Source organism: Pinus tabuliformis, chromosome 3_2, assembly GCF_031772625.1.
Source record: "Pinus tabuliformis cultivar Carrire ecotype Pingquan chromosome 3_2, CPIR1, whole genome shotgun sequence".
Lineage (NCBI taxonomy): Eukaryota > Viridiplantae > Streptophyta > Pinopsida > Pinales > Pinaceae > Pinus > Pinus tabuliformis.
The window spans coordinates 1,257,017,421-1,257,043,804 of NC_142302.1; the positions used below are offsets into that span (position 1 = coordinate 1,257,017,421).

General features: G+C 37.9%; 1 protein-coding gene across 4 annotated transcripts in view; it reads left to right on the forward strand.

The window, feature by feature from the left end:
• The first annotated feature begins 380 nt into the window (after positions 1-380).
• The window catches only part of LOC149185300 (yacP-like NYN domain protein), a 394,333-nt gene continuing 368,329 nt past the window's right edge, over positions 381-26,384 (forward strand). For all 4 annotated transcript variants that reach the window (XR_016257373.1, XM_089417893.1, XM_089417894.1 and 1 more), the window contains exons 1-2: positions 381-484; positions 568-731. Coding sequence is in view for 3 of the 4 variants with exons in the window: in XM_089417893.1 (XP_089274019.1) it covers positions 612-731 (120 nt within the window). In the remaining variant the exon portion in view is untranslated. The remainder of the gene's footprint in view (positions 485-567; positions 732-26,384) is intronic.

The following is a 26,384-nucleotide window of genomic DNA, read 5'->3' on the forward strand; positions in this document are numbered from 1 at the left end:
CTACTCGGTCTATTTTTTTTTTTCATTTCCATTTACAAGATCTATCTTTTCTATGATTAGTTAAGAAAAACAATAAATTTTTATTGAATTTCATCCTCATGGTATATAACTGTAATTGCTTGTTCCTTGTTTAAAATGAGTTATTTAAACACCCTATAAAGTTTTAAGAAAAACAATTGTGTTTTAAGACAAACAATAATTTTTTTTAAGTGAAAAATAATTGTTGTTGTTTTTTTAAGTAACCTATAATTTCAGAAAGAAATAAATTATTTCCAACGACGTTAAAAATAACCTATATTTAAAAAAAAGATAAAATTAAAAAAACAAAAAAACGGAAATAATGGTCCCATAAACTCTTTTTAATTTAGTGAACATTACAATATCATTTGATTTATACCATGCATCTAGCAGTGCATTAATCATTTGCGCTGCTAACTCTACTGGCTACATTACATTATCCTAATCATGAGGAAATCTGTATTATGTAATTTTTAACTCTCTCTCAAATGAAATCTATATCAATGTGGTTGCCGCTCGTTTAATTAATATTTTGGCACTTGTATACAGGGACAGTGTGCTGCGCCAGATAGCAAGCGAAGCGACACACGTCCATGAAGAAGACAAGCAATTGGGTCATGGTTACGAGACTGGCAACCACGGTTTGGGTCTCTCCCGCTCCTCCATTGCCTCTATTATTACGTGCAGCAGCCCATAAGAAATCCAATCGGAAGGTACTCTTGCAGAAATTTGCTGGCGAAGCTCATTTTATACCATCTTACAAATGTTTTGCCCAGAGTTCTGAACGAATGTTTAACAGAGTTCACTGGTTATTTTTTCAGCAATTTAGTTTCCGTAGGCTTTCCCATCTGGATTTGTTATGAATTAGGTGGAGATTTGATCGTATAAATGCGCACGTCCCTAAACTAATTACCGAGTCGTTTTGGGTTCATAGTTTTCATGGAGATATCCTCTGTGGGTTTCGAATTACTCTCCTGCTTACTCTTGTCATTGGATGAAATGGACTGTTTTTTTTTTTTTCTTTTCTTCTCAGAACATCCTTTGTATTAATAAAATAAGTTTCATACACGACTGCTGCTTTACTTGCTGAAATTGTTCGCCTTTTGAATCTGCTACAATGCTTATCGATATAATTTGTGTCAAATATTCCGGATAGCATCAACTTCATATTGGTTCTTACTATTACTTTTTTGGTCGACTTTCTCTCCGATAAGGTTAAATTGTTATTAGCAATATTTGGAATCCTTATGTAGTTTTCGGGGACTTGTCACCAGCAACTCGGCTAAGACAAGTTTTGGATTGATCTATGGAGACCGGAACTAGAGACAAATTTTTGGGCACCATATACTTAAGGATCCGATCAATTTGATAGGTTGGCATTGTTGGAAAGGATCCGATCAATTTGATATGTTGGCATTGTTGGAAAAGTAACTAGATTTGGTCTTCACACTTAGTTTATTATGTATATTTTATGTATCAGCAAAAGAAAGAAAGAAAACATTGTTTTCTAAGCACGGGTTTCGCTCCATTTAAATTTAAATGGTTATGGTTATCTAGGTCAATCATGCATTTCATAGGGTTTGTCAACTCAAAACCTATTTGTCATAAGTCAAAAGAATTTCATAGGATTTGTCAACTCAAAAACTATTTGTCATAAGTCAAAAGAATTATGGTCATATGTAAAAGAACCATTTGGGCTATTTATAACCAGAAAGAAAAAATATTTTTGAGTCATATTAAATCATTCTGTCCTCAAAAACTATTTGTCATAAGTCAAAAGAATTTCATAGGGTTTGTCAACTTAAAAACTATGTCATAAGTCAAAAGAATTATTGTCATATGTAAAAGAACCATTTGGGCTATTTATAACCAGAAAGAAAAAATATTTTTGAGTCATATTAAATCATTCTGTCCTCCAACTCCAAGTCGTCCCTGCCATGATAAGTTCGTCCCTGCCATGATAAGTCGGTTCTGCTGGGCACATTTTCGCTCTCATGGATGACTATATATAGAGGATGTCTAAAATTAACAATTTTCGCTCTCATGGATGACTATATATAGAGGAGACCTTGTTCGATGTCTAAAATTAACAAAAATAAGGAAGAGCGAAAAACAGGAAGAAGGAAGAGACCTAAAGAAGAAAAAGATGATTCGAGTTCTTGGACTATTTTACCCACACGTGTGAAGAGATCGAAGAGATCGAGGGTTCTTGTGCAAGTTGCAAGGCCGAAAGACCGAAGATTGCAGGTGAATTGCAGAACTGAAGAAGATGGACGCAATTTGGACTTGGAGCAGACTTTGTGAAGCTTGACCATTTTGACTTAACTGAAGAAGACTTTTGGAGGGCTGATTTGGTGTTTGGAAGAGGTATCGGTCTTTGGGTATTGAAGGTTTCATTTTGATCTGATTCTGTAAAAAGAGGATTGTTCGGGTTTTCCCAATTGAGGTGTTTTGCCCTGACTTGAAGCCTATATCTTGTGTTCTTTGTTTCTTTGTCATCTTTATATTGTGTTTTTTGTTTCTTTGTCATCTTTATGTTGTGTTCTTTGTTTCTTTGTCATTTTTATGTTTTGGTAACTACTTGATATAGAAGTACAACGATAATAAAAAACCAATTATCAAATAATTATCAAGTAATTGAATTACTGGATGAAGAAGTAAAACTTAATAATAAAAAACCAAAAAACATCGCAACTAATTATAAACATCACAAACATCACAAGTAATTATAAAGCAAGGAAAATTAACAGTAATCTACAAAGACCTTCCAAAAGCACGACTTAGGCTTTTAGGAGAAGAACTGTTGACATTAACTAACTTTTCTTTGGGTTCCAGGTTTCTAGGTTACCCTTTTCCAACCGGCACAAAAGCACGACTTAGGCTTTTAGGAGAAGAACTGTTGACATTAACTAACTTTTCTTTGGGTTCCAGGTTTCTAGGTTACCCTTGGTTGCTAGTGCAAGATTTCTGTTGAGTTGCTTGTCACACAAGAAATTTATCTTACTAAATTACTTAGTAATTTGAAGCAACTTAGTCCAGGTTTTGGAATAAAACATGGTTTCTCAGCGAATTTGGGGTAAATACCTGGTTTCGGCTTTTGGATGGAGTAATGGTGACTGTGCACTGTTTGCAAGAAGCGCATGGGACTACAAGGTGGTCTGGAGTTTCAGCAACTTCGATAAATTGGCAGTTGGACGTAGGTTGACAGTTGCATGTACTCTGCTGCTTGCATGGAGGTCAGAGTGTTCTTTTTTTTCATGATAAAACAAAAGAATGAGTTTTTAGTTTTATTCGTGAAGTCAATGATTTTGGCGGGTACACTGGGAAAAGGACACTTGGCATTAAGTAGGAAACGTGACAGTTTGTCGTTTAGTGGGAGGCGGTAAGCGGGATCGTATCGCATCGCTTTTGGGATAAAGTGGTTTTGGGGAGAGGTCACCTGATGCCATTCATCGGGCGCCACGTAGCAGTGGGGTGAATAGTGAAACCACCCACATTGGGCGGGTAAAGGTCGGCCTTTGGAGGCTGCCCGATATGAGCGTCGACCGTTGGATCAAAAGGGGTCAGATCGCATGGTGATCGGGGTGATGATTTGATGTGAGGTTTAATGGAGGGGCCCGACGGGGTTTTAATGCGCGGAGGGATTAATTAACTGCAGATTAGGGAGGTTTAATGACGTCGGGAGGGATTTCATTGGCGGGGATAGATTATTAATTAATCACTGATTGATTAATTAATTTCTTTATTCGGCGGTGGGTCATGGTTATTAATTAGTCGCTGATCGACTTAATTAATCCCATTAATTAGTTTATTAATAAGTTTATGTTTCAAACTTTGGGGCGGGATATTAACATATGGGTTTTTAATAAAACATACGGGAAAGGGGTATTTTTTGGGATTTAATAAATAATGTTAGAAGTCAATATGAAATGAAAGCGGAAAACGAAGTGCGCTAAGTATAATGTATGTTGAATTTATTTGCTTTTCACATTAAACATTATAACTTAGGCTAAATGCGCATTTGTGGGTTTTTGTGAAAAAGAGGGGTTTTACATGGGGGTGATTACTTTCCCTAGGCAAATGGTGCTTTTACCTTAGGAAAAGGGATTTTTTAGGGGAAAATGAATAAATTGAAGGGGGTGAATGTTTGTGAGGGGGCTTTTAGTACTTAGACCCTATAAGTTATTGGGCTGAGGGTCCGGTCCCTCTAGAAGTCAGAGAAATGCTCTGAGCCCCTTTAACTTAAGGTTTTAGGTACTTTTGACTTTGCTTATGGGAAATTAGTAAAATTAAAGGTAAAATGAATGGGGAAATTAATCACTTGACTTTGTGTAAATGTCCAATTATCATCCATACTTTAGCAACTTGTTGATGAAAGTAAATGATATGATCTTAACTAATCATTCATCACAATTCTGCAACCATTCAACTGTTTACCCATTTACTCATCCTACCATTTTTCTACTCTTTATTAGGGTGCACTTAAGCTGGCAAACCCTTATCAAACCTTTTCTGTTCTTTTTACAATAGAAATCTATCTAAGTCTATCCTTATTACATCCAAGGGCTCATATTAAACTGTCGAGCTCCTTTTATTTACTCTACCTATCTACTTATCTGCCAAGATTAAACACTTTGGTCAGATCTTATTCTCTATCTCTAAGCATGAAATTCAAAACATGGAATAACCAAGATTAAATTGTTTGGTTACCATGGATTGTGACATGCATAACAAGTTGCAAACAATCATTATTATGCAGAAAAGTAAATAGTAGTGGCATTTGGACTTGCACACTTTCATGGTCTTTTTCTTTTTCCTTAGGGTTCATTTTTCATCTTTTTTGACCTTTTTTTTTTACTCTTTTTGTCCTTGATTTTTCTTTTAGGACATACCCTTTTTACATTTTTTGATTTTTTGAATATGGAAAACATTTGTAGAAAGCAAAGGTATGTACATATTACAGATTTGACCTTAGTCATCCAAAATTTATGACAGTTATTGGTATAGGAACATAACAAAAACTTCAAAGAGTCTTCAAGCAAACTCTAAACTATCTTCAATGATGCCTCAAGGTGTCTTCAATGAATTGCCAAATTCTGCACCGGCTCTTTCAGAAGATTCAAAATGGCTTAAGATATATTAATCAAGAAAATCCCCAAGACTTCTTCAAATTTTCTTTAAGACGTTTTCGCCAAGAGTCTTCTTAAGGATTGCTCCATAATATGCCCAATATACTGTTCTAAAATTATACCTCAAGGTCTTCAATACTGCGGCTTAAAGGCTGCTCCAAGATAGTTCAAAGATAAAAAGGTTTGCAAGGATTACTTAATTTGTCCAATAGTTCGCTAGATCCCTGTACTTACTGTGTTAACCTTAAGCCAAGTCTTTTTTATAGTCCGAGCTTACTGTTGAGGAGACCCAACTTCTATGGCTTATCCAAATGCTGTCGCACAGTGTTATCTTTAGCAAACAACTTACGTGCTTCTTTTATCACAGGTTCGAGGGTTTGGCAGATCACTGTTGATGACCAACTCACTGCTTCAATTGATGCGGGCCTTCTGATCTCCTCGTCTCTTCTAGGTACTGTAGTAATCATTTTCCATCTGAAATTGTCCCGGTTATTAACAAAATGCTTCAGATACTGCTCGTTTACAAATTCTCAACTAGTTTCAGAATACTTCAGATACTGTTCCTTCTCAATGGATGAAGGCCTTATGAGTTCCGATCCAAGAGATCCGAGATTTCTTCAGATATGTCTTGAAAGTTTACAAAGCCTTGTTATATATCAAGCATATTGTTCCTTGTTGCTGGTCCGAATATTTCACAGGTCCGAGAGATTTTGTTTCATCAATTCTTAACCCAGTCAAAATTTGCTTCCTTTTCTTGGCCTTTAGCTTCCTTTCCTCGGTGTTTTAAAGTTCACGAGTTGTGAATTGTGTCTTACTCTCTATGATAGATGATCGAATTGGATGATTGTGAAATGAAGATCCGAGTTCATATATATATGGATTTCACCTTGAAGTGAAGAGACGTGACCTGTGGAGGAAGCCGACTTGAGAGACTGGGTATAGGTTGGCTAGACGTCAAAAATATCTTTCTTTGTATGGGTATTAGAGGTTTGGGTATCAGAAGCTTTAACATGATACGACTTGCAAAACTTGCGATATAGGAAAGTTCTGACTCAACGGACATGATATTATATTAAAACGTTATGATAAAGGTAATTTGGTCCGCAACCATATTGACAATCGGAGATTAGGTCTTATCGGAGGGTCTTACCAGAGGTGCCATTTCAAAAGTTATGATAAAGTGGCAGATGCGATTTGATAATTAAATTGTTATTAAATCAAGTCAAGTTCACATATCGGAAGTCAGAGCAAATTAGAGGTTATCGCATATCGGAGATCGGAGGTTTTGAGTGGTGACACACAATTAAAAATGCCAATATTATATTTCTCCGATAGGGTTTTATTATAGCGTTGTGTTATATTATATGCGTTGAAACTTTGTTTAAAAGGTTTCCAATGTTTATTACTTCGACAATGGATTATTATTCAAAGGCCTGATTAAAGTCATACGATAATATATGTCATCATATCATCTCTATGTCATCATATGGTCCTCCATATCATCATATGGTCTCCAACTCATCATATGGTCTCCAACCATGTCATCATATGTCATCATCAAGTGTAGTCATTCATGTATTTCATCTTCTTGATATGGCATCTTCATAAGAATTTTCATCACTAGGGCATTATGATCAATGGGCATCTTCATAAGAACTTTCATTACTAGGGCATTATGATCAATGAGCATCTTAGGGCAACATCACGGATCACAAGAATTTGCCATCACAAACAATGCCATATTGACATCAATGATAACCTTGACCAACAAGGGCACATGATAGAGTAGATGTGGGACACCAAAGATGGGGAATTTAGTTTGTTTTGTGGACTTTAGAAAAGCCTTTGGCATAGTGTCACAAGAGAAACCATGGAAAAGGCTCAAGGAAATGGCTGATCTAGACGAGTGTAGGGTAGTGGCTCACAAGCTATATTAGTGGGTCAATGTAATGTCCCCAACTCAAACCAGGAAAATTAATTGCAAATCGATTGTCCTCTCCTTGGCTTACCCAAGAGGAAAAGGATGCAGAGCCACATTGGAATTGGGCGCATGCACGAGGATTAATGCGCATGGATAAGGTTGAGCATGACTGAGAGTTATTTGGAGCACATGCATGAGTGAACTAAAAGCCACTCGGACACATGCACTAATTTAGCAATGAGTTGGCACTTTTCTTGGAGTTAACTACAACATGTGCATACATGGGGAGATAACTGAGCGTGTGGTCCATTTAACTAGGCACATATTTTTTTTCTCTCCCATTTCATAACAGTTTGACATAAGAGTATCTCCACTAGACTAAAATCACATGTTTCTTCTCTCCACTTCTACTTCAGTTGAACTCAACTATACTTCCTTTAGCTATGCGCATGACCATCTCATCCTAGTTCACCATTAGTTAACTGAAATGCATGGAAGTTTAAGGCTTGCATGGATAATTTGACTTCCATGATTTATAAAGGAGAAGGTTGCTTTGATAGATGAGGAGATATACATTGTGAGTTTCTATTCTATGCTACTGCAATTTTGGGCTTAAGGTTTGACAACCTTCAGTATCCCTGGTTTTAGAGAGACATATGGGCTCCCCCTAGTGAGAAGGGTGTGTTTTGGTGGAAGAGATATGGTTTGTGAGACCCTAGCACATTATCTTTTTTGGGTTGCAATCATTCATCAAGCGTGGAGGTTGATCTAGAGATAAAATTTAGAGGACAATTTGAGATTTATGTTCATTTCAGAAAGTAATTTTAATAGTTGTAATTCCTGATTTTTATATGCAAATAAAATTTCAGATTTTGCTATGCTCTCATTTTAAAAATATTGTTGTTTTTCTAGTATCTCTATTTGGGGATATTACAGTGGTATAAAAGCTGCAAGACTTGGTAGCCTGTTTGGGTTAATTGCATACGTGAAGAGGGTGGTCATAACATGGAAAACGGGAGGAAATAATGGCTGGAAATGATCAACCATCGCCATCAAGTGAGGAGGAGGCAAAACAAATGTTTGCAAAAATGTTAAAACAACTACAAATGAATACCTTTATTTGAGTCAGATGGCTCAAAACACAACAAATGGAAGAAATATGATGCATACGGAGGGAGTGGAAAGTAGCAAGGTTGAAGAACACATTGAACATTCTTCCAGCAAACCTTCAGGTTCAACACAATCTAGACTTTTCATGCCTACTTTTATACAAGAGGATGAGCCTACACAAGGGGAACCTATGGAGGACAATGAGGACGAGCTATGTATCAAGCTTTGGGGGCATATTTTCATTCAAACTTCTCCTTTAGGGACTACTTGGAGGTAACAAAGTGCACAAAGCTAAAGCAAAAACTATGGAACCATGGAAGCAGAATTATGGGCTGCAGAAGAGGTTGGGCCATTTATCCTTACCAAGTTTTAATGGATCATCCAAGTGTACAACTAGGGCTTGGATTCAGAAATTGGATACTTATCTTGCCCTAAATCAGATGAAGGAGATTGAGGCCATCAAGTTTGCTACCCTTCACCTTGAAGGAGTTGCACATGAATGGTGGTATCATGGGTTAATGACACAAGGACATGGTGCAATAGTCTCTTATGATCAGTTTTGTACTACGTTGATAGAGTGGTTTGACTACAAGGATTCATAGGCACACTCTAGAGACTTGGCTCAGTTGAGATAGGTTGGGACACTTGATGCATATATTTCAGAGTTTCAAAGTTTGTCATCCATGGTTACTGATGTGATTGAGAAGAGATTGATTTCTTGGTTCATAGAGGGCTTGTTAGAACCTCTCAAGGGTTGGGTCAAAGCTTTTAATCCACAACCTTGTAGGATGCTATTAAACGTGCAAGGAATATGGAGTTATCCACACCATAGGCTAGGTTCCCTAGCAAGTTTCCATATAGACCCTTGTTGCCAAATTGGCCACAGAGGAAGGACAAGAAACCATAATATAACAGACCTATGGGTGAGATGTCTAGGCTAGTTGGTAGTGTAGCTCATGATTCGAGATGAGTTGATACGAAAAAGGCTTTGCTTTAACTATTGCGAACCTTGGACACCTTGACATAAGTGTAGAAGCGAAGGCAAGGCCCACTAGATTGAGGTTGTTGAGGAGCCTAGTCATGATGAGTTAGAAGAGACACAAGTTCTTGATGAGCAGCATGAGCAAATGGATGGAGAGGTAGGTACAGATGAGCAACCAAATGATTTGGAACGGATAGGGGGTACATTTGCAACCCTCACTACCATTCCTTGTGAAAATTCCTTAAACCCGAGAATCCCTACTGCAACAACTGATGAAATTTCTCCTACTTGTTAGATTTACATGAACAAGTTATTTGTAATTTCCTACGACAAATATTGAATTACATACACTGCAGCCTACACCAATTAATTAATATGCCAAAACAAGAAATTGAACAAAAGAGAAAGATACAACACAAATGACAGTTGTTTTTGGACAAAAGTCTCCAGAAAACCCAATGCAGGACCGGTGCAACATATCTGAGGGTTTTTATTATTAAGCTGAAGTTATTTTTGAATACAATCTCTGGATGCCTTGCTAGCAATCTAGTACAAAGAATATGATTGGGCAAAAGAAATTATTGAGATTACCTCACTCTACACTGCAAGTCTCGGCTGATCTGACAGCTAAATCGAGTCCCTGGCTACTTTTACGCTGCCCCTGCGTGGGCTTGCATCAGCCTCTAAGGCACTACGTCGCATCTGTTGGGAATCGATTGGCCCTTTGGAGTTGATTCCAACCCTCCCGGTTCAAAAACATCAGCCTCCTCAACAAATTCAAACTTCTCCGTAGAAGGCTTCTGCGCTACTCTGCATGGGGCCTGTGTGAGCCCTTGCTAGCTCTGCGTCACCCTCTCTGACCTCTGCATTGCCTCCTTTGTGTGTCTCTCTGCCTCTTTGCTGAGTATTCTTGGCTTCAGAGAAGATCCTCCAGCGAAAAATCCCTCTGCCCCTCTCTACGTGATCACTACAAATCACTGCGTTGTCTCTTGCTTCAGCATTCGATCTGACTGATCAACTCTATGTGTGTCTTCCAAATGACCCTCAAGCTTCCTTAAATAATCTTCTCATTGACATTCAACGACCCAGATTAGAAGCTAATCAATGGCTAAGATCATTTTTGCTTGATCCTCGTCTTCTTCTAGAAGTTACACCCACAGTTAGATTAATACCCATTAATTATTTTAATTTCCTAAGTTTAGACTTAGGGACCTGTTGTCGCGCAGATTGGCACGACAACGCTCAGATCGGGGGCTGTCACTCTGATGCGTCAAATCTTCTTCTCATTTTCTTTCTCTTGCGCTTTTTCTTTCTGGCTGGTTGTATGACTGATGACACGGAACTTTCTGTTTCAAAACTATCAGATGAAGTATGCGTGATATGTCTTTCTTTAGCCCGCATCTAATCTTTATCATTCTTAAATCTATCCGGATCACCTTCAATTAACCATCTTTCAATTGAATCAATAACCTCCTCATAATAAGATGGAACTTGTTGCAACAAATGAGAAGGCTCCTGATCTGTTGATGTCCCCTGGTCTCTCTTATCCTCTGACCATTGTTGAAACCTTTGAACTTGTATTCTAATGGCATCCATCTGACTAGAGTGTTGAACCTTTATATCACTGATTTGTCTGGCATGATGTTCTTCCATGTCTTTTATTACTTTATCATTCTTTTCCTTTATGTCCATCAAGCAATGCTGCATGGAGTTTATTTCTTCTCTATGATTTGCTTGCATGGTGGCCAACTGATTATTATGATCGAATGTCATGATAGTCATTTCTTCGTCCATAGTTAACAACTTGTTTTGCATAGAATCGATTTCCCTATCATGATCAGCTTTCATGGTCATCATATTTTCTTCTAAGCCTGACATCTTGCTTTGCATGCTTCTAATTTCTGTTTCATATTTAGTTTTTATGGCCTCAATTTCTTTAGCATGCTGATTTTGCGTGACCTCCATCTCCCTATTACGTTTCTCCAGATGGGTGCATAAAGTTCTTACATCATTGATATAACTAGTTTGATTGCTTTCCATATTTTTCACTAGCATCATTAGATCTCGTATAATTTGCTTTTGTTCTTCCTTTTCATTGTCATTTATCCCTGATCTTTCACTATCATGAACTTGATCTACAATATTTCCGGTGGATGACACATTCTAACATGAAGAATCGTCTTGGGATCTTTCAGCTGGACCTCTTATCAAATTCTGTTGCACAATTTTAGAGGCAGAAGGCAAGCTGTCCGGATAACCATATCTATCTTCAAAAGCATTGATAATGTCTTCCAAAGAAGTGAAAGAATCCTTAGGAAAATTGTTAAACCAATTCAAAGCATCATCTTCTAAAGAAAGGACAAATAGACGCATTTTGATATCTTCATGATTAAACTGAGGGGGTCTGCAATATATGATCATGATGCGAATAAACAAGTCTAGATGCCTTTTAACAGCGATTGGATCACCACCTGAAAAAATAGGTAATTCAGGAATGGCCTCCTCCGGAAAATCATGGAGACGGTGAGTAAAACGACATGGTTTAAATGAATAATCCATGATGAACAATAAGGGATCAGATGGATGATAGAACTAGATCTCTGCTCAAGAAAATCAAAAGATGAAAGAAGTGGAGTCGCCACTTGAACAATGAATCTGATTCTAAGATCCAAAAAGGTACCAGCAAGCAGATATGAGGAAGGCTTCTTGTCTGGGAAAAATGAGAAAATGGAGTCGCCACCCAAACAAGAAACAAAACCGAAGAGATGCTGCTGATATGGCGAAAAAAATAAAGCAATAAAAGATCCAAATGAAAACCCAAAAGTTTGAATCTGCCAGCTCAAATGAGAGATGAGAAAGATGAGAAGATGAATGAAAAGTCGTTGAAACACCGAGAACAAAGTATCCCCGGCAACGGCGCCAAAAAATGTTGTTGCGCGGATTATGCTTTGATCTTATGCATACACAGTATAGCGACAAATGAGAATTTGCTGAAGAGCGCCTGCGTGGTCACGTTTCTCGAACAGGTAGCATTTGCATTTCGTTTTCGACATATGCAGAGGTATTGTTCTTTACATTCATTTTAACGCATTTTTCTTTGAGCATAATTGAACTGTATATTTGTTATCTGGAGTGGCAATGCGTCGTTTTGGTCAGCTTATGATTGACGGCTAGGGTTCCGATGTTACGCCTTGCGTTTTTTGTTTTGAGCCTTTTCGATGCATTTCAGTCCTTTGATGCATTTCATGTATTTGGATCAGTAGCATAGGTTTCATATATTGCCGTTTGAATAATTGCGTTTTATTTTGATTTCGATCTTTGCATATAAATTCATAAAAATATTTAAGCCCAGTTTCTTTTTTAGATTTTGTTTTGATTTTAATTCAGTCTTGTAATTTTATTTAGATTTGTTTTTCATTTCTTTTAAAATTATATCATGAAAATAAAAAATGCGATTTTCCCCTTTTTTATTTTTTATTTTATTTTCAATGTAGTTCTTTTGTTTTATTGTATAGTTACGTATATTAGATTTTTATTTATTTATTTAGATTTTAAAATTTATTTTAAATAGTTTCATTTTATTTAAAAAAAAGAGAATAAGATTTATTTGTAAGATTCTAGATTTAAAATAGTTTAGTTTTAGATTAACTTTTAGATTTCATTTTAGCTTTTGTTTAAAAAAAAAAAATTATAATTTTTTTTTTTTTTTTTTTTTGGTGGAAAATTATTTTTGCCAGGTTCAGTTGCTTTCATGTTATATCTTTCATGCTGAGATCTAAAAATTTTCAAGTCGAGATACGAATACGATGTCTGGTTAATAATTCATGATTCTCGTGGTGACTTAAGGCATTTATCTCTTCAAAATTTTCAGTTGCCGGATATCGTTTTGGTCATGTGATTTAGCTGATGACAAATGATTGCTGTTCACGGTTTATGTTTTTTATATCATTTAACAAGTAATCATTTTAATAACAATCTTTTAAGGCACTGGTCTGCTCAATTAATTAAATCATTTTAGTGCTTATCTTGATCGTGTCTCCCAACCAACTGGTCGACAGTTGGTCTCATCATCTCACAGGGACTACCCCCCTTAGCCGCGGGAGACAGGCTTAAACGGAGGGATCGTGGATCAGAGTGACAGCCCCCGGTCTGAGCATTGTCGTGCCAATCTGCGCGACAACAGGACCCATTAAAAATAATTAATTATTTTAATAAAATTGTCTCCGTGTGGAATTTCCCAAAACGATTTCTCTGTTCTTTGGAATACATGTGCCCAATCCTCCCTGCAAAATTTGAGCCTTAGAGCACTTTCGATGCTACCAGAAATCAACATTTCTTAGTATAATGCCTTCAGAGTGAAGGGTGTTATATAGGGACAATGAGTTATTATGCTCATTGCTAGTGGGGCTGCCCACAATTTCATTGACTTGTCTTATGTGAAGAAGCAGGGTTTGAATGTTGAGGAGCATGATGGTTTTGGAGTGTGGATAGCAAGTGGCCCGTTGTTGCATTGTGTTCCACAATTGAGTATAACTTTGGATAATTACACCCTTACTGATGACTTTTACGTGGTTGACATTGAGAGATGCGCATGAGTTTGTGGGAGCTCCTAGATCGAGCAACAGGGATAAGAGATCGCCATAAAGGTATTCAGGGTATAAGGCATTGATGAGTGAGCTCATTGACAGTGAGCCTTCCATTTATCAGGAGGTTGCACAACATCAGGTGTGGTAGGATGTGATGGTAGAGGAGTACAACTCCATCATGTTGAATGATGTGTGGGAGGTCGTACCTAGACTGTTGGACAGGGCAGTGGTTCGTTCCCATTGGATCTACAAAATGAAACACGCTGCAAATGGCAGTGTGGAGAAGTACAAGGCTAGGTTTGTTGCCAAGGGATTTGCTCAAAATTAGGGAATAGACTATGAGGAGATATTCGCTCCGGTGGCTAGATACACTTCCATCAGGGCCATGATCTCTTTAGCAGCACAAATAGGATGGCAGATTCATCAGATGGATGTGAAGATGACTTTTTTGAATGGAGTGATAGAAGAGGAGGTGTATATCGAACAACCAAAGGGATGTATGCAGATTAAAGAGAGCGCTATATAGACTCAAGCAAGCTCCCAGAGCATGGTATGGCCAGATTGACAATTACTTGCAGCGAATAGGCTTCATGAAGTATGAGGCAGACTCAAACCTCTACTATTTGATGGTAGGAGGTGAGCCTCTCATTCTCGTGTTATATGTGGATGATCTATTTCTAACTGGGTCACCAGGGCTCATAGAGGACTACAAGAGGGATTTGGTAGTAGAGTTCAAGATGAAGGATTTGGGGTTGATGCATTATTTTCTAGGTCTAGAGGTGTGGCAGACAGATGGGGAGATCTTCCTTGGCCAAGGAAGATATGTTATGGAGATCTTGAAGAAATTCAGGATGATGGACTGTAGACCCATGTCTACACATATGATTACCAATTTGATGAAGATAGATGCATCATAGCAAGAAGCAGTGAACCCCACCTTGTATAGATAGAGTATTGGCTCTCTTGTGTATTTGGTAAACGCAAGGCCAAACATTTTCTTTGCGGTTAACACTCTTAGTCAGTTCATGGTTACATTGAAGAGGGTGCATTGGACAACAATGGAGCATGTGCTGCGATATCTACCAGGTACAATTGAGTTTTGGTTGAGATATACTCGAGGTGATGGTGTCAGGTTGATGGGGTATACAGATGTAGACTGGGCAGGGAGTGCAGTGGGTTGGAAAAGCACCTTAGGGTGTTGCTTAAGTATTGTATTATGGGTTTCTCTTGGTACAGTAGGAAGCAAAAGTTTGTGGCACTGAGTTCTACAGAAGCATTTTGCATGGCTACATGTGAGGCTATATGGTTTCAGAAGCAGTAGGAATTTACAGGGTAAGTTCCTTAGATAGAACACCAAAGGACACCGTTACAAACAGATCACAGATTAGTACACCTGTATTCTTGACGTGGTTAAAACCCTCAAAGAGGGAAACAGTCCACGGCCTGAGCCAACGCGGCCACTTCAGGCAATTTATTAATGTAAAAGAAAGAAAATTTACATAAGCTTCTCTCATGAATGGTCACCTAACAAATGACCCTCCATGCTCTTTAAATAGAGATCATGGATCAATCAGGTGTTAAGCTATGAATCAAGTGTCGGTAATACCGAGGAGAGAATGAATTGTCAGATCACTTCATGTCTAGAACATATCGCGACCATCGGATTGTAATTTACGAAAAGTACATACTAAAGAAACACACTTTACCTAACTATACATTAGACCAAGTTATACTTAATTATTTCCTTTGTGTCGGAATATCCTAACATCCCCCCTTAAGAACAATTTGGGATAGGATTGAAGGATATACAAAGATGACACAATAGGAGAAGGAAGGAGGCATTAGAGCCTATCCTCCCTTAGTGACAACTTTGTGAACTCCAACCTTAAATCGAAGTTTAGTAAACTTCGCCTCTGTGAGAGCCTTTGTAAAGATGTCTGCAACTTGATCATCGGTTGAACAATATTGCACTTCAAGAACATGGTCATGAATGAGCTTTCTGATGAAGTGCATGTGTAGTTCAATGTGTTTGCTGCGCTGATGTTGGACTGGATGTTTCCATAGTTGAATGGCACTTTGATTATCACACCAAAGTGTAGTCAAATGCTACTGCTGAAACCAAACTTTGACAGGATCTGATGAAGCCACAGGGCTTCCTTACTAGCTTCAATGTCGCCCCGATACTTTGCTTTGGCTGAAGAAAGAGAAATGACACTTTGTTTCTTGCAAGCCCATGTAATAGGTCCAGAACCAAGAGTGAAGGCATAACTTGCAGTGTACTTCTGATCATCAGGGTCACCAGCCCAATCAGAATCAATGAAACCAACCAATAGAGGAGATGCTTTTGCACTATAATGAATCCCAAACTGAATTGTACCTCGAACATAACGAAGTATTCTTTTAGCTGCTTTCCAATGAATTTCATGTGGGTTTTGCATAAACCGAGCACAAGGCCAACAACAAAGGAAAGCTCAAGACAGGTATGGGTCAGATACAAAATTTTTCCAACAATCTGACGGTATAAGGTAGCATCAACTTCAGGGGAAGTACAAGTGATTGAAAGTTTGGCTCCAGACTGAAAGGAAGAAGGGGATGACTTACAATATTCCATGTGAAAGTGGCGTAGAAGATCACAAACATACTTGGACTGGGAAAGGAAAATACCTTCTTTGGATTGCAATACTTGAAGACCAAGAAAATAATGCAAGTGTCCTAAGTCTGTCATTTCAAACTGCTTTTTAAGGCTGGACTTCACATGCTTTTTAGGTTGGGATCACTACCAGTAAGGATAAGATCATCAACATAAAGAACAAGAATGATTAGAGACTTACCCACTATCTTGGTGTAGACAATATTGTCAGAATGACACCTAGAAAAGCTAGTAACTAAAAGAAAGCTATCCATTTTGGCATACCAAGCTAGAGGGGCTTGCTTGCTTGAGACCATAAAGGGATTTTTTAAGCTGACATACAAGGCTGGAGTCTGTTTGTATAAAGCCAGGAGGTTGTTCCATATAGATTTCTTCATGCAAGTCCCCATGCAAGAAGGCGGATTTAAAATCCATTTGATGGACTTCCCTTTTGAAAGAGACAGCAAGGGAAAGAATAGGGCGGATAGAGTTCATTTTGGCAACAGGGGAGAAGGTTTCAGTATAGTCGATGCCTTCAACTTTTGAAAAACCCTTAACCAACAAGACGAGCTTTATGTTTATCAACTTTTCCATCTGGTCCAAACTTGGTTCTGTAAACCCTTTTGCATCTAACAAGTTTTCGTCCCTTCGGAAGAGGAACAAGGTCCCATGTATCATTTGCCAATAATGAACGATATTCTTCATTCATAGCTGCGTCCCAATCTGGATGGCTTGAAGCTTTTGCAAAGGTGTCAAGATCATAATTCGTTGAAGCTTGAGCTAGTAAAGAAGAGGCCCTATCGAACTGAGAATGTGTACGACACTGATCTGTAGGATAACCTGCAAGAGCACCTGCTGCATCCCGAGTAGTGCAAACCCATTTTGGAAGCTGAGGAGCTGAAGGAGGATCCCGAGACGGTGGGGGAGGATTTTCATCCTCACTGTCATCATTTGAAGAAGGAATATTTTTCAGAAGTAGAAGGGATAGAGAGAGGTGGCACATCCGCTGAACTGGCTCGTAGGCTGATATATTTTCAACAAACTTTACGTCTCTTCTAATGATAACATTTTTGGATTTAGGTTGAAGAAGTCTATATCCTTTGACATCTTTAGAATGTCCAACAAAAATACATTTTTCACTCTTAGGTTCTAAGGCTTTATGATTCTCATTTGGATTATGGGCCCATGCTTCACTTCCAAAAACATAAAAGTGACTTACATCTGGTTTAATTGAGTTCCATGCTTCTTCTGGAGAGATTTTCTTTAAAACCTTAGTAGGAGTGCGATTTGCTATGTAATTTGCACAGTTAATTGCTTCTGCCCAAAAATTAAGACTAAATCCTTTAGATTGAAGCATACAATTAGCCATTTCCTTTAAGGTGCGATTCTTCCTTTCAGCTACACCATTTTGCTATGGAGTATATGGAATAGTATGTTGTACTTGAATTCCATGCTCAGTGCAAAAGTTGATGAATTTGTTGTTAACATATTCTCCATCATTATCAATCTTAGCTCAAGAATTTGATGTCCAGATTGTTTCTCAACAAAGGCCTTAAAGGCCAAGAACATGTTAAAGACTTCACTCTTGAGTTTTAAGAAGTATACCCAAGTGTGTCTGGAGAAATCATTAATGAAAGTTAAGAAATACTTGCATCCAGAGAATGGAACAACTGGAATTGGACCACAAAAATCACTATGCACAAGCTGTAAGGGGTCTGAGGTGTGCCAAGAGGCACGTTTTTCAAAACTATCCCAATGATGTTTTCCGAGTACACATCCGAAACAAACACCATCTCTGCAAGATACCATAGGAAGACCTGTCACCATAGTTTTTTTCATAGATTTTGAAGGGAGCGATAGTTTAAGTGACCAAATCGCTCATGCCAAAGTTTACTCGCTTCATCATTATGAGCAACAAATACCGAGGGAAGAGTTGATGACCCAAAGTTGTAAACCTTATACAACCCTGTAGAATCATCAACAATGCTAGTAGCTAAAATCTGTCTAGGATCTCTTAGGTCCTTAATTACAACATCATGAGGTGAAAATTCGACGGTTTTACCCTCTCCTGAATGAGTTATCTGATATACAGATAGAAGGTTGCAGGATAAGATAGGAACACATAATACATCATTAAATTGACCATTGTCTAGATGAATAGTTTTAGTCCTTGCAACACTAAGAGATCTATCATCACCAACATATATTTTTGGTGTAACAATCATTTAAAGAAGAAAACATGGCTTTATTTTTGGCCATGTGATAAGAAGCAACAGAATCAATGAGCCACTCATGAGAATGAGAAGAAGCAGATACATTTAGTGCATAACCAGACCGAGATGCTTGACAACCACATGCAGAAAGTGCTATGCCTGAAGATGAAGTTGAAGTTCAAGAGTGCTCCAAATGGATGTTATGCTTCTTCATTGCTGCTTCCAAGGCTTCCATCTTCTTAAAGAATTTGGATTCTAAGTGGCCATCACAATTACGAAAGTTGCAATGTCTATCAGTCTTCTTCCCTTTGTTTTTAGTTGCCTTATCATTTTGTTGAGTTGATTTTTCATTTTGAGACTGAAATGGCTTGGGATCTTTATTTGGTTTAGGACCATTCTTTTTAGGATGCTGCTTCTTAGGATTCTTTGAACTTGGTTGCTACTGGGCTGCTAAGGCTTTCTTAGAAGAGTTTCCAGTGTCAAGAAGACCAAGATGTAAGAGTTTTCTTGTTCTCTTATTAAAGAATCACAAAAGGCATCAAAGAGGGGGACTTGTAGTTTTTTCCTTGAGAAATAAAGGTTTCTCTAGTAGAATGGAAGGTGGAAACAAACACAGAGTAGGCTGGTCCTAATTTAGTAAGAATGGAATAAATAAAGCTACCATCTTCTTTCTTAACCTTAACACCTTCCAAGAGAAGTCTAAGGGTCTTGAACTTGGACAAAAAATCTTCAATGGAAGAAAAATGATTGGGGTCCAACGTAAGCAACTCATTTTCAAGTTGATGGGATATAATTTCATTTTTAATTTCAAAAACTTTATTGAGATTTTTCATTGCTTCATTGGGGATATCAATTTCTGCGACATGGAATCTAAGGTCTGGAGAAATAGACATCCCTATCAACCCACATGTTCGATCTTGCTTATTTTCCCATTTGGCTTGCTTATCTTCATCTTGAGGTTTAGACTCTTGGCCTAAGGCTATTCTATAAAAACCTTTACTTCTAAGTAAATCCATTATGTAGGATAGCCATTGGAAGTAGTTGGTGCTGTCAAGAATAATTAGGCATGGACTTTCCATTTGAAAAGAAACTGAAGCTGTATATGTTGGAATTTGTAAGTCTAACCTGTTAGAAATTCTTCCCGTACTATTTGGTTTATTTCTCCTACTTGTTTAATTACTTAACAAGTTATTTACCATGTAAATACTGAAAATAAACACAAGTACAGTATCAACATCTACAGGTCATCAACTGAAAGAAAACAAACACACAAGTGACACTGTTATTTTTGGACCAATGTCCCTGGAAAAACCCAATGCGGGAAAATCGATGCAACTATTTAGAGGGTTTTATTATTATGCAGTTTTCAGAATTCAACAAGGCTGCCAGAAATGGCTCACCCAACAGAGAATGCCCTCGGTAGTAGTACCTCTCCCCGGAGACAGATATTCCAGCTGATTAATCACTTGATGAACGATTCCACAACAATAATTGCAGCTTCCATTGCTCTGCGTCATTCTGATAGGGATTGCGTCACCCTATCTGGCTCACCAGCACCCAGTCTGCCCCACGAAAATCCTCCATGCGCTGCCTCTTAGCCCTTAGACCCTCTGTGTCACCCACGCTGGCCTCTTCTGGCTCTGCGCAACTCCCAACTGCCTTTGCGTAGCACCCAACTGCCTCTGCGTAGCACCCAGTTGCCTCTGTGTCAACCTCTCCAGGCTCTGCACCGTCTCTCTGGTACTAACTCTGCCTCTCTGTAATGTATTCACTGACCCTCACTGTTGATCACTGATTCACTTTTGCTTAGCAACCCCGCTCTAGCAAAATGAATGACTAATCACTTTGGTGTCTTTTCCAACTGACCCTCAAGCCTCCTCTTATAATTTTCTCATTGGTCCATCAATGATCGAGATTAAATCTCTAATCAATGACTAAGATTAGATTTGGCTTGATCCATGACTTTTGGAACCTTCTAACCCAGTTTTATATTAATACCCATTAATATTTTATTTTTCCTAAGTTTAGACTTAGGAACTCCATTACAAATATTAATTATTTTAATATCTCCCAAACTGTTTAGAATCTGCCCAAACCTTTTCTGGGTCTTGGAAATCTCATGTGCTCTAGCCTCTCCACCAATTTTCATGGCTAGAGCACATCTGATGCTACTTCAAATCAATAGTATATGCTGAAACTAAGTGTTCCATGTTGATTTGGGGTAGCATCGGATGTGCTTTAGCCACGAAATTTGGTGGAGAGCTTGGGGCACATGAGATCTCCAATACCCAGAAAGGGTTTGGGCAAATTCTAAACAGATCAGGAGATATTAAAATAATTAATATTTTTAATGGAGTCCCTAAGTCTAAACTTAGGGAAAATAAAATATTAATGTGTATTAATATGAATCTATGTTAGAGTGGTCCAAAAGACATGGATCAAGCTAGATCTAATCCTAGCCATTGATTAGGGACTTAATCTCGGCCATTGAGATGTCAACAAGAAAAGTATAAGGAGGCTTGAGGGTCACTTGGAGAGCACACCAGATGATCAATCATTCTATTCTCTAGAGCGGGGTACTCACTGCCCCTTGCTGCTAATCATTGTTTCAACTTTGCTTAGCAACCCCGCTCTAGCAACATGAATGACTGATCACATTGGTGTGTTCTGCAACTGACCCTCAAGCCTCTTTTTATACTTTTCTTGTTGGTTCTTCAACGACCGAGATTAAATCTCTAATCAGCGGCTAAGATTAGATTTGGTTTGATCCATGACTTTCAGAACCTTCTAACCCAATTTTATATTAATACCTATTAATATTTTATTTTTCCTAAGTTTAGACTTAGGAACTCCATTAAAAATATTAATTATTTTAATATCTCCCAAACCGGGTACAATTTGTCCAAACCATTTCTGGGTCTTGGATATCTCATGTGCTTTAGCCTCTCCACCAATTTTCATGGCTAGAGCACATCTGATGCCACCCCAAATCAACATGTTTCAGGGATATAGGCCTTTTTAGGCCTAGCCGTGGGCCCTAAGCCATTCAGCTCCCCTCCTAAGCCTTAGATGATTGCCCTTAGGGCTAGCCGTGGGCTTTTTAACTGTCTAACCCTAGCCGAAAGCCCTAAGAGAGTTTCCTCCTTCCTGAGTCAAGCCTTTTGGGCTTTCTCCCTCCTCTTTTGGCCTCCTCCTTGAGCCGCTAGCCTTTCTTGGCCTCCTTCCTTATTTTGTGATCCTCTTTGGCCTCTTTTCCCTTGCCCTTGTCTCCGTTCTAGCCCTAGTTTGACCTCTGAATTTTTGGTACTGAATACTTCGTGGTTTTTCAGGAGAAGGTTGCTCAAAGTTGGTGTTTTTAGATTGCAAGAGCATTTGAAAATTTTGGCAAAGTTGGGCAAGTAATCTACAAGGCCTTCGGCTTAGGGTTTGCTCTTTAAACCCTCATTTTATTTTTGTTTTGTTACAACTGTAAATTTTGATTCATAACATTGATATAAGTTCCCCAAAAACATATATAATTGGTCAAAAACGCCAAAATTACAAAATAAAATTTTCCTAAATTTTTGACCACTTGGGCATTGAAGATCTAGCTTAGATCTACATTTTTGCTTGCTGGAATTTTTCTGCATAATCACTGAATCAAATCTGATATTTTTTGAATAACACACGTAAAGGGACCAAAAAATGATATTTTTCATTTTGGCAAGTTATCTCTAAGTTTTTGGGCATATTTTGGCACTTGTTGTAGAATAGATAGTTCACTGTTTACATCTTTTCCTATTGCCGTAATAAACATTTCAGATCTGATATAACTGTGGTAAACTCATCATAAGAATGCTGAATACATCTAAATTGTTGAGTTGGAAAAGTTGGTTTGATAGTTGGATTTCTCTTTCTTACATTGGGCAAGCATATGCATCTTGAAATTAGCATCCGAGGCAAGCCTGCTTACTGCTGTCATATCAGTGACTTATTGCTCATTAAAGGGTCATTAGAACATAAATTGCATGTGTGTTTTCATAGTTTTACATTCTTATTGCTAGTATTGATTTTGTGGAAGTAGCTAACATTGTGTTTTCCTTGTGAGTTTATATGCCATAAAGTTCAGAATTCACATCTAATAAGCTCACTCACTAAAGCACTCTAATCTTTGGGCATTGGAAATCTAATTGACATTGTGATATTAACATAGGATCATAATTGGAGCATCTTGAGGAATTGTGATTGGCATTTTGCATCATTGGCTAATTGGTAAGTGGATAAGTGCTTCAAGTTCTTTAGTTGTTATCATTCTCTAAGAGCATTATTATTGGCATCTCATTGGTTAATTATTGATTAAAGAATCTTTTGTCTATTGTTGGCACTTTTATCATTGAGCACTTGGTCTTGTTTAAGATTGTTCCAATAAATTGTTAAAGTACTCTCGTTATAAGATAATCAGGTTCAAGTACTTGAATCACATAAACAAATCTTAAATTAAGACTCACTCATAATCTTGCATTTCATCCTAAGTGTAGTTGCTTAATAACTTACCTCCAAGCATAAACTTGGTTGATAGATTCTTAGGACAATCCTTTCTTAATTAGTTTGAGGGATTCAACTCTTTTTGGTGGTTAACATAGTGACCTTGCAGTCATCAGAGCCACAGTCTTTATATCGCCGGAGGCATTGGGTGGTTGGAACACAGGGGGAGGTATTGTTAATCAAGCCTTTGCTTGCTTCCCGTTGGTTTCCATCCCACAACTTACTCTGAAGATTTTTTCTCAAAACAGTTAAAGGAAAGTTTCCATTTAGATTAGGCATATAATCTAAAATTAACCAAGATCTTTGCATTATACTTAAATTTTAGGATTTGCATTTCATATAGGTTAGTAATTCATTTATGTAGTAGTTGTCCATCCGGTTACTTGATCATAATTTATAATAAGCAAGAACTTTGACTCCATAAGGCACTGGTCTCAATTCTAAATTTAATCGAATCTTTAATCTTGCTAAATTTTTACCAAGTAGCTAGGCCACTCAACTGTGTCTTCCGGCAAGTTGGTTCCCAACTTGCTTTTCATCATCTCATTTCCATAGGGACTACCCCCCATAGCTTGCTGTTGAGGGACAACTAGAATGGAGTGGGCGGGGATCATAGTGACAACCCCCGCCCTGAGCCATTGTCGTGGTGCTTGTACAATCTGAGCGAAAACTGTTGAAATTTGGTACCGGAGGACAGGTGGTTCCCTCAGGCTTTGATCTTTGGCCTAGGGAAAAGTGTCCAAAAGAATTTAATTTTTCTCGTAAATTGACTTTATAATTATTATAAAGTCAAATCTAATTTAAAAGTGACTTTAAGTGATAAAGTTACTAAAGTCTAATTTTAAAGTGATTTTAATAGAGTCAATGTAAAATTAGAAGGGAAAAGTGACTTTGGAAATAAATGACTGAGTGGGTCTTTATTAAAGTGGGGTGAATAAAAAAATAAAACCCTAGATCTCAATCTATTTCAGCCATTGGATTTAGGGATCACCCAAAAGTCACTTAGGGTTAGATTAAAGGAGGAAAAGGAGAAAAAGGTCATTCATTCTTTCCTGAGCAGATTGAGAGAGAGAGAGCAAAAGAGCAAGGGAGATTTCTGGACAGGGAGGAGAAGGAGGCAGTAGCTTGGCACACATTCCAAGGCAGCAGTTTAGCAAATCCGTACAGCTGAGTGAGCACACAGTGAAAGGTAGATATTTGGCACGATTTTCTAGAAATCCGTACAACAGTTTATTTGTGGAGGCCGTACAGCAGTTGGGCACGATTTTCTAGGAAAACCGTACAACAAGTTGGGCACGATTTTCTAGGAAAACCATACAGCAGTTGGGCACAAAAATCGAGGAGGTCGTACAACAAATTTGGCACAAAAATCGAGGAGGCCGTACAACATTTATTGCTGTTCTGTTTTGCTGTTGCTAGTTTTTCCAGTTGGCTGTGAGGCACAGAAAACGAGATAAGTTGTAAAATTTGCTTGCTGATTTTTTTGCTGAATATTTCTCACTGTGAAAAATAAGCATTTTCCAGAAATAAGAAAGAGCTTTCGAGCTGGTTTTCCCCAAGAGTTGTAGGGGGTTTTTCCAGGGTCACCTTGACCAAAAATCACTGTGTTTAAATGTGTTAAATGGTTGTTTGTACCTGCTGATTTTTTATTTCTGCATTTTCCAGCATTCTGTAAAATTTCCCGAATTTGTATTTTCAGCAAAATTTATTTTTCCAGCTTGTTGAATGTATGGATATGGGAAAGGGCATTTAACTATATGAGAGAAATGAGAGAAAAGAGAAAATTTTTACAAAAACAGGGCCACTTGGGCTTCTTTGTGGTCTCGCACCTTCATCATTTCTATTTTACAAGACCACTTTAGAAACCCTCTTCCCTTAAGGATCTTAGGTCTAGGGCATCCCTTATTATGAATATCTCTAATTCTTAGGTCTAGGCTTCCCCTTAAACCTTTCTTGGAGAGCGCTGTACCTTGCTTCTTGAGCAAGTAAGTCCTATCATCTGAGCCTTTCCTATGAATGGGCTCTTGAAATCACTATCCCTCCATCATTGATATACCATTCATAGTGATTTCCCTTATACTGGGACTCCTCCCATCGTTGAAAGCCCATAAAGAGCAGGGGACATTGGCTGAGGTTACAGTGGGTCTTTGTTCCATTGTTGCCACTTGGTCTACTAGTTGCCCCTTTGGAACCCCTCCTAGGACCCCTGCTAGATCGAGCGGTAACAGGTCTCGACAAGTTTAAGTTGGCAGCTATAGCACTTAGTCAGTTCTATTTGATCAGTGAGGATATTTATATAAGTTGGTGGAGAAATATATGTGTGAGTCATGGCCATGTGAGTTATTGCCACACAGAGAAAGATGACAGAATATCAAGCAATGTTTGAGCCATGTGAGTGTCAGCTATGGTGGACCATATTTTGCTTCATCTTTGAAGGTATCCAGTAGAGCTTCCGTGTCATCAATTAGTCATAGAATTAAGTATGTTGTGTGGCATGCTATTGTATCTTCTTCTACCCATATATTAAGTTTGTATTTCAACGGATGGGAGTTTGATCCATAACAAGTAGTATTGGAAGACTTTAACAGCAGATGTCAATGCAAGTAATTTCATATAGGACTCTGGCCAAACTAATACCAAAGGAGTGACATTATTGTTGTAAAGAATAAGTGGCAACACTTCAACATAAAAAGATTACCATTATAATAATTTGATTCTTTTTTCTCGTATAATCTTAGTAGGTAGGGTATAAATTTATTTTCTAAGGCTTTTGTTTACATCTTAGCTATATACAAAGGACATGCTATTTGCTATTGAGCCTGACTTCTAGCACACCTACTCTAGAGTCTAGACACACACTATGCGCTGAATATTTTGTACCTTGTATTTTGAACACAATTGTACTCACTGGTCTTGTTGGCCTCTGCTATTTATTTATTGACATGAATGATTGTTTATTATGCTTTTTGCATGTCAGGTAATTTGTTTTTCTTTTTTAAGTGCCAATTCTATCGGCAGGAAGGTAAAAGAAGATGTTTAACCCTGCAGATGTTGAAGCTTTATTTCTGTGCCCCCCAATATGAGACCAAGTGCTTATAGTGAGAATGAATGAAATATAAAATCCCTTTAGTTTCCAAAATGAAAAAGGGAAAGTGATAGAGGGTGATTCTTTCACCTGGTAGGTTTATATTGCATGTATGTAATATATATTTTTGATAGTAGAAATAAACAGGCTAAGGACAATAATTTGTTAATGTTAAGCTGACTATCCC